Source organism: Dromiciops gliroides, chromosome 4, assembly GCF_019393635.1.
Source record: "Dromiciops gliroides isolate mDroGli1 chromosome 4, mDroGli1.pri, whole genome shotgun sequence".
In the NCBI taxonomy this organism is placed as follows: Eukaryota; Metazoa; Chordata; class Mammalia; order Microbiotheria; family Microbiotheriidae; genus Dromiciops; species Dromiciops gliroides.
The window spans coordinates 391,243,588-391,252,425 of NC_057864.1; the positions used below are offsets into that span (position 1 = coordinate 391,243,588).

General features: G+C 40.3%; 1 protein-coding gene across 1 annotated transcript; it reads left to right on the plus strand.

Moving 5' to 3' along the window:
• Window positions 1-2,928: 2,928 nt before the first annotated feature.
• LOC122756177 (dynein light chain 1, cytoplasmic-like) lies at window positions 2,929-3,257 on the plus strand. The gene has a single exon (XM_044005339.1). The coding sequence runs from the start codon at window positions 2,986-2,988 to the stop codon at window positions 3,253-3,255; it is 270 nt and encodes an 89-aa protein (XP_043861274.1). The 5' UTR covers window positions 2,929-2,985; the 3' UTR covers window positions 3,256-3,257.
• The last annotated feature ends 5,581 nt before the right edge of the window (window positions 3,258-8,838 follow it).

Here is an 8,838-nt window from a genome sequence, read left to right on the forward strand (position 1 = left end):
ACATGTACTAGCTGTTTGACCCTGGGCAAGTCACTTACCTCTGTTTGCCTCAGTTTCCTCAGCTATAAAATAAGCTGGAGAAGGAAATGGCAAACCTCTCCAGTATCTTTGTCAAAAATAACAAGAACAATAACAACAAAATTGGGTCACAGAGTCAGACACACTGAAAAATTATAACAATAACAACTCATGGGGCAGGTAGGTGGCTCAGTGGACTCAGGAGAACTCAAGTTCAAATCCAGCCTCAGACACTTGACACTTATTAGCCATGTGACCCTGAGCAAGTCACTTGACCCTCATTGTCCTGCAAAAAGACACAGAGAGAGAACTGACTTAGAGATAGAAAATTAATGATAGATCCCAAATGGGGTCACAGAGAGTGGGACAACTGAAACAACTCAACAACAAAAGCATAATGCTTTGAACAATAACAATTCATTGGAAGGACAAATACAGAAACTGAAGCTTAAATACTTTGCCACATAATGAAAAGACAGAAGTCATTGGAAAAAAACCTAAATGTTAGGAAACACACATATACCTATACAATACACACATATGTGTTATGCATATCTACACAAGCAGATATGCATATATAGAGAGACATGTGTGTCAATATGTGTGTGTATATGTATATATATACATATATGTATTGTATATGTGTGTGTATATATGTATATGAATAAAATCTGTGAAGTTCTGAGACAGCTATCCACCACTTACTGATGGCATGTGTCATACTATTGAGTGGATAAATAAATTGCAGTGTTCCCATCTGTCTTTAACCTGTGCTGGCTTATTTGTGCAATGACAAGCAAAGACCTTGAAAATTCTTGCAAAAGTAAATTCATAATAGGAAAATTTTTAAAATTATCTTAATACTAAAAAAAAGCACCTGTCTTATCAAAGTGTTTGCTCTACTTTTCTCTTGGAATGAATGCCTGGCCAGTGTAGTACCATGCTTCTGTTTCTGTTTGCAAAGATATTATAGGATAAGAGTTATCCCAGAAGCAAGTGATGAGAGATTTATACTTCAGTGCCACCTCTAACTCTCATCTGGTATACATGTTGAAACAATTCCTACAATGACCAATCTTGGCCTTGAAGAAGAGTTGAAAGACTACTTCCCTCCCTCCTTTGTAGGAGTAGAGGACTATGGGTATGGAGAACAATAAATAGATAGATAGGTAGATAGATAGATAGATAGATAGATAGATAGATAGATAGATAGATAGATAGATAGATAGATAGATAGATAGATGGGTTGATGTGTTGGTTGGTTTTTCTTAACTGCTTTTTTCTTTCTTTTTTGTTCTTTGTTACAGGAAATGGCTGATGAATACATTTAGAGATGAACATATTTTTTAAAATGAAACATATCAGACTTTTAAAGAAAGTTAATTCCTTTGCTGTTAGAACAGCTTATATTTGACATCTCCAATTTCCTCCTGGTATCTTCTTGGTGGGGTTAAATTTTATTAAGTTGCAGTCACATTTTAAATTTCCCTAAAGCAAACAGACTCCCCTTTGCCTCAGACACACCCAGGCCTCCTACTCCTTCCTCTCCTTCCCCAGAAATACAGATCTTGGGGGGTGGGGGGAAGGGGGGAAGTGCATATTGATGTAATGAGCATCTTGGAGGGGATTTTTGTAAAGCCTAGGAGTAAAATTTTCCAAATTCTTCCCCTTGAACATCCACTAACCAATACAGGAAAATTTGACATCTGGAATGTCACACACAGTGGAAAAGAGGAAAAATGGATTTCTTTCAGGCCATGTTTAATTTTGGAGAACCCAAGGCTTAATGGTGGTGGGTCTAGTTCTTCCAGGTGCAGTTTTGTTATGGAGAATAGATCCAGAAAGATAACTAAGATTTGGAGAGGGACTAATAAATATTTCATGCTAGGTCTCCAGGCTCTCTCCATTTTCTGCATATTATTAGAGAACAGCACATGTCAGATGGTTAAATGGACTTGGGTGAATGCAGCTGGGAATAGAAATATCTGCATAACAACAGAATTTGCCTAAAGTGTCCACAAAACAGCAAGGAAATAAAAATGGAAGCTCTGAACAGCTGAGCTAGTTTTCCCATGTGTAAATCAAGCACTTTTGGAAACTCCATTAGTTCTTGCAGACCACGAGGTAGACATTAGAAAATTATTTCTTTAATGCATAATGTAGTACTCTACTGGGTCCTGAAAGAGTTCCAATAGCTTCAACTTACTCCTGGCCTGGCTTACTTTTGGGATGTTCCTCCCTGTACAGCCTCACTATAGGAATAGAGTGAGCTCCCTTCACTGATGCTCAGAATAACCTACTCCTGATTTAGCAGACAAATCCTGGGGAGTTCCCTGAGGTTACAGAGGTGAAAAGACATCTCCTGGCTCTCTCAGAGGGTGTCAGAAGGAGGGTTTGAAACAACATCTTCTTTACTCCAATTTCAGCATTTTACTGTGCCCGGGCAGCAAGGTGGCTTAGGGAATAAAGCACTGGCTCTGGAGTCAGGAAGACCTGAGTTCAAATCCAGCCTCAGACACTAGCTGTGGGTCCCTGGGGACTTGCCTCAGTTCCCTCATGTGTAAAACGAACTGGAGCAGGAAATGGCAAATCACTCCAGTATTTCAACCAAGAAAATCCCAAATTGGATCACACGACTGAACAACAACAATTTATTGCTCCAGGCTGCCTCTGGCCTCTTATTCTTATTAGTCAGTCAGTCAATAAGCATTTATTAAGCACTTACTACTACTGTATTTACTCTGCCTAAGTACTGGGGATAGGAAAAAAAGGCCAAAAAAAGTGCCCCTGTCTTCAAGAATCTCACATTCTAATAAGAGAGACGTAAATAGGAGCAAGGGCTTAGGCAGTGAAAGCACCTGCCAGGGCGGACAGAGTGCCTGAGCCGTGCCGCCACCCCCGCCACCGCCGCCGCCCCCTCCCGCCGGGACCCGTCGCAGCCGCCAGCGCCCCCGACCCGCGGTCACCATGTGTGACCGCAAGGCCGTAATCAAAAATGCGGACATGTCGGAGGAGATGCAGCAGGACTCCGTGGAGTGTGCCACCCAGACCCTGGAGAAGTATAGCATAGAGAAGGACATCGCAGCCCATATCAAGAAGGAGTTTGACAAGAAGTATAACCCCACCTGGCACTGCATTGTGGGGAGGAACTTTGGCAGCTACGTGACGCATGAGACGAAGCACTTCATCTACTTCTACCTGGGCCAGGTTGCCATTTTCCTTTTCAAGGCTGGTTAGAGCAAGGCCTGTGCCTCCTGCCACAGAGCTATCCAAATCACAAGGACTGCAGCCTAAATTCCAAATACCAGAGACAGAACTATCTTCAGCATCGCCATGGGAACACCTCGAGCTTTAAGCCTTTATCTTGTTGTTGTACAAGGCATCCGATGTACTAGTTTGTTGTGGTTATAAAACAATCAGCAAAAAAAAAAAAAAAGGAGAGAGAGAGAAAGAGAGAGAGATGTAAATAAATATGGACATGCAAGAAATAAAGAAGATAGAAGATAACTCAGAGTATAGGTCGGGGGGGGGGGGGAGGGGACCAGAAAGGTTTTATGCAGAAGGTAAAATTTGTGTCAAGTTTTGAAGGAGTCAAGCAAGGATGTGCTGGTAAATGTTTCCAAATCAATCAACTGGGGTGGGAGGGAATGTGTAACATACTTTTAAGTTTACTATGCATTACTAACATTTTCCCTATCACTTTCTTAAGTGTAGACTATCAACAAAACAATAAATCAAGTCCTGATAGGTAGTGACTCTCTGAAAATTTAACAATCAGCTCTCCAAAGCCAGTATGACCTGGCTCCAGCACACGTTAGTAAGAAAAACTACAAAGCAAAGAGGAGGAGGAGGGAAAGCATTCCAGGACAGAAGTAAAGCCAAACGCAATAATCTTGGTAAAGCACCTAGCATGTAGTATGCAATTAACAAATCCTTCTTTCTTTTATTAGGTGTTAAGGGCTAAATTTCTAGCTAGTCTGTCTAAAATATCTAATGAGTGGTCGCCAATAAATTATAAGCTTTAGCAAGAGTTAGACTTTTAAGCATTTATTAAGGAGAATAAGAATTTGGTAAAGAGAGAGAGAAAGGCCTAGATTCCTATCTATTAAAGGGAGAGCACATTTCTAACTCCAATCTCCACCAGAGTCCAAAGGAAAGAGAGCGAGAGTGAGCGCCAGTCTCTTCCTTCCTCCTCCCACTAGTCCGCATCACTTCCTGATGCCAAAGAAAAGACTCCTGGTCTTGCCCTCAAAGACCTTCGCTTCATGGGCAGAACTCTTCTACAGTAAGTATCCAGCAGGTGGCGTTATTCCAATCGTTACATAGGGATAGCTGGGCAGTGAGGCAGAGTAAGTGGATATAGATAGTAATGCAAGAAAGGGAGAAAAGGAAAGAGAAAAGTTTCAAAAAAAGATTAAAATACATAGGGGAGAGGGCAGCTAGGTGGCACAGTGGATAAAGCATTGGCCCTGGATTCAGGAGGATCTAAGTTCAAATCCAGCTTTAGACACTTGACACTAGCTGTGTGACCCTGGGCAAATCACTTAACCCTCGTCCCACCAAAAAAAAAAAATACATAGGGGAGATGAGAGGAGGTTTTAGAGGGGAACACAGAAGAAGGGTAATGTTGGTGCTACCTTGTTAGATTTAATATATGTTCAAAGGAACCAGCTATATGTAGAAGACTTGTGATTTTGTTTTTGTTTTTGTTTTTGATACAATCTTCAAATTCTGGTCTTTGTCTATGGAAATACTTGTGTTTGTTGATGATTTTCTAGTACATATTCTTTTTTTAATTAAATTAAATTTTTTTTTGGCGGGGTGATGAGGGTTAAGTGACTTGCCCAAGGTCACACAGCTAGTAAGTGTCATGTCCGAGGCCAGATTTGAACTCAGGTCATCCTGAATCCAGGACTGGTGCTTTATCCACTGCACCACCTAACTGCCCCTGAAGTTGTCCATACTTGTGTTGAATGTGATTTCTCTCCTCTTTACTTCTTTTTTAAAAAATATTTTATTTATTTTATTTTTTAAATAATAAAACATTTTTATTGAAAGTTTTGAATTCCAAATTCCTCATTACTTCTATAGCACTTCACTTGTACCATTTCTGTGGTTCTATCATGTTTTCTTGTATATAATTATTTGTGGATGTGTCTGTTCTTCCATAGGTGACTTGTATAGCAGATGTTATCATAGAAAAGAAGTCACAGATTACAGAAAAAAAAAAAGGAAGTGTTAATGTTTAGATAAAGTATAATGACAAGTATGTTCTGTTATCCCTTTAAGAAATGTGAAGTTTCCTTGATGATATTGGAAGGTCATATGACCAAATATCTGCCACATCCCTAGTGGTCTTTAAAAATAAGCCTGCCATCCCAGGAAGGAGTCCAGGCAGGAAGCAGCTTTGTGGAGTAAGAATCCTTTACCTTAATCAGCAATGGGGGAGAATATTTCTGGTTACAGCTCTCATGGTATTACATAGAACCCATCAGCCATAGCATCACTCAGTGGAAGGAACTGTATCCCACAGTGAATATAGAAATGGACACCATTCATATAGAATAGATGTCAGAAAACAGCTTTGAGGAATGTGACCCCTGGAAGAAGAGAAGAGAGCTGACTATGTGTTCCATAGAGAAATAGCCCGGGCAGTTGAGAAATGAGCTACAGAAAGGATCAGACTCAAGAAGCCCAGCTGAGCAACCCACTCTGTAGAGTGACTGTTCCCAGAGGAAAGAAGCATGAGTACATCAGAAAAAAGAGAAAAACATATCTGGGCTTTATAGTACCATAGGCATAAGTTGCCTTGACCACATGTGTTTCCTACATGTTTATCTGACTACTAATATACACTAAGTTTATGTCCATTATTCCCACTGACATTGTGTATTTGTGGAAGTGGATAGAGTACTGGGCCAGGAGTCAGGAATACTCATCTTCCTGAGTTCAAATGTAGCCTCAGATGCTTACTAGTTGTGACCCTGGGCAAGTTATTTAACTCTGTTTGCTTCAGTCAGATCATCTGTCAAATGAGCTGGAGACAGAAATGGAAAACCACTCCAGTATCTTTGCCAAGAAAACCCCAAATGGGGTCATAAAGAATCAGAAACAACTGAAAAATGATTAAACAACAATAAATGCCCTGTGTGTTCATAGTAGGAATATTGTACAACTACTGTTCTTAAGATGCCATTTTAGTAAATGCCTTTTTTAAAATTTGAGTTCTTTGTGTCTGATGACCGACTATTAAAGGTAAATATTCCTGTATGGGCTTCTGAGCTACAATTAGAGGAAAACCAATGGAGTACCTTTGAGCCTGTGAGATTAATTGATCCCCTGAGAATGCAACCTGCAACCAAGCAAATGCCAAGGTAGAAGATGACAGGGAAGATCATAGTCCCCTAAAAGTTACCAATTTTTACAAATCTTTGCTTCTCCTGTAGCACAAAGCATATGGCCTTCCACATAGTAGGCTTATAAAATATTTGTCCAAAGAACGAATACATGTATTTTTTTTAAAAAGGGATTCTATCACCAACATACCCTGAGCAATGTAAAGAGAATGTTACACTGGAGGGAGTAGGAAGAAAACAGAAAACTATTGAAGTGTTTAGACCTTCCCCAGATTATATCTTCTTTTGGGGGGGGGGGCAGGGCAATGAGGGTTAAGTGACTTGCCCAGGGTCACACAGCTAGTGTCAAGTATCTGCGGTCAGATTTGAACTCAGGTCCTCCTGAATCTAGGGCTGGTGCTTTATCCACTGCACCACCTAGCTGCCCCCAATTATAGCATTTTTTATCTGAAAGGGACCTTAAAAACCTTATTCTCCCTTTTCATTTTACAGATGAAGAAACTAAGTTCCAAAGTGGTTACTGTGACTTAAGCAAGATCACAAGCATAGCAATTAGCAAATCAAGCCAATAAGCATGTATTAAGCATCATGTTGAAGGCACTGTGCTAAGTGCTGAGAATATAAATCTAAGCAAAAAGGAAGAAAAATTAAACTCCCTGTCCTCAGGAGCTTACATTCTAATGGGATGTAGCCTAATGTAGAACCTGGTAAGGATGAAGATATGTGTGGCCTAGAGCGTCTAGAAGAAGCAGCCAATCAGAGGGAGGGGCTGTAGGGTACTTCCAGTGTGAGAAATCTAGGGGTGGAATGAACTTCCAGTGTCAAAAGCAGAGCCCCAAGGGGAGATTTCCCATAGTGGTCAGTGTAGAAACCTGGGAATAAGGTATAGGATCAAAGTGCTAGCTCCTCTACATGTTGACTTCTCAGAGTCTTTCTTTCCCTTTAGGGACCTCTCTCTCTAAAGAGAATCTAGAACTCCTCTCTCCAGATCCAGGATTGAGGCACAAGTCCTCCAAATACAAATCCAAGATTTTCCAATTCATCACATTGCCTCTTCCTATGACATTGACACACTTTGTGACCCTATTTGAGGTTTTCTTGGCAAAAAAAACAGGAGTGGTTTACCATTTCCTTCTCCAACTCATTTTACAGATGAAGAAACTGAGGCAAAGTTAAATGACTTGTACAGGTTCACACAGCTAGTAAGTGTCTGAGGCCAGATTTGAACTCATGAGGATGAGTCTTCCTGACTTCAGGCTCAACACTCTAACTGCTGCAACACCTAGCTCCATCTATGAGAGAGAAAGGGTAAGGAAACAATCTCTTGTGATCTTGAAAATCCTCAGAAGCACCAAAATTTCTGTAAATGCTATTGTCACAGTAGATTCTCCTATGTTCTAGACTGTAAGCTCCATATTTTAAATTCATTCTTACCTTCTCCTTAATGTCTCGGTTGTGCACACAGTAGATCCTTAACAAACTCTAACCAGTTGTGATTGGATCCTATACAGGTGTCTCTACTATCTCTAGGAGGATTTTGTTAGCAATCTTGGTGTCTCTAGTATAAAAGAAAACTTTAAAATTTCTCAACCAAGACAAAGGGTTAGGTGGGGGGGGCGGGGTGGAGAATCCTAATACATTCATATGCAAATTTTCAGATTATAAAGAAAGTTTTAAAAGGAGGGAAAGGTCCAAGAAATTTAACTTCCCTAAAACCTGGCCAGTCTGGTTTTGTGGAGCAGCTAGGACATGACGGTATTCCCCAGCCTTGCTAATACAGTCATGGATATAGATAAAGAATGAAACAATATGGGCTTCAAATTTTATTCCCCCCCCCACCAAAAAAAGACACAAAATGATAAATTATAATAATGATGATTATTTATAGCATGTTATACTTGGGCACATTTATTTTAAAATTCTGGGCATGGGAACTGGCCACAAGTTCCCAAATTCACAACTGCTTCTCCCATAATTATTTATCACAGTTACCAGCACCTCCATTCATTTTGACATAAAAGTACCCTGGTCATTCTTACCAGTAGATGAAAAGCATTGTATAGATGACCTGTCAATAAGTCATATCCTTCCACAAGCACCACCAGGCTCCTACCCTGTTAGGGAATTAAAGTCATTAATCTTATTCATTCTCTCTCTTTTTAAAGCACAAGGGCATTGCTGGACTGGTGATTAGCCATTTCATCCTCAAAAAGAATTTTGGCAGGACTGTGGAAGAAACAGAGCTAGGGGACAGCTGGGTAGACCTATTCTATTTCTGCTTTCCATTTAGTTGGCAAAACAAAATTCCCTTTCTCCAAGAATCTTCCCCCTCCCTTGTGCTTTACTCAGAGGCGTTTTCCCTGCTTCCCTTACTTTTTTGGATTGCCTTATGCTCCTTTCCCCTTCTGCTCTTTCTATATCATCAATATATTTTTTTCTCCTTTCTTGAACATGCTTCTCATCA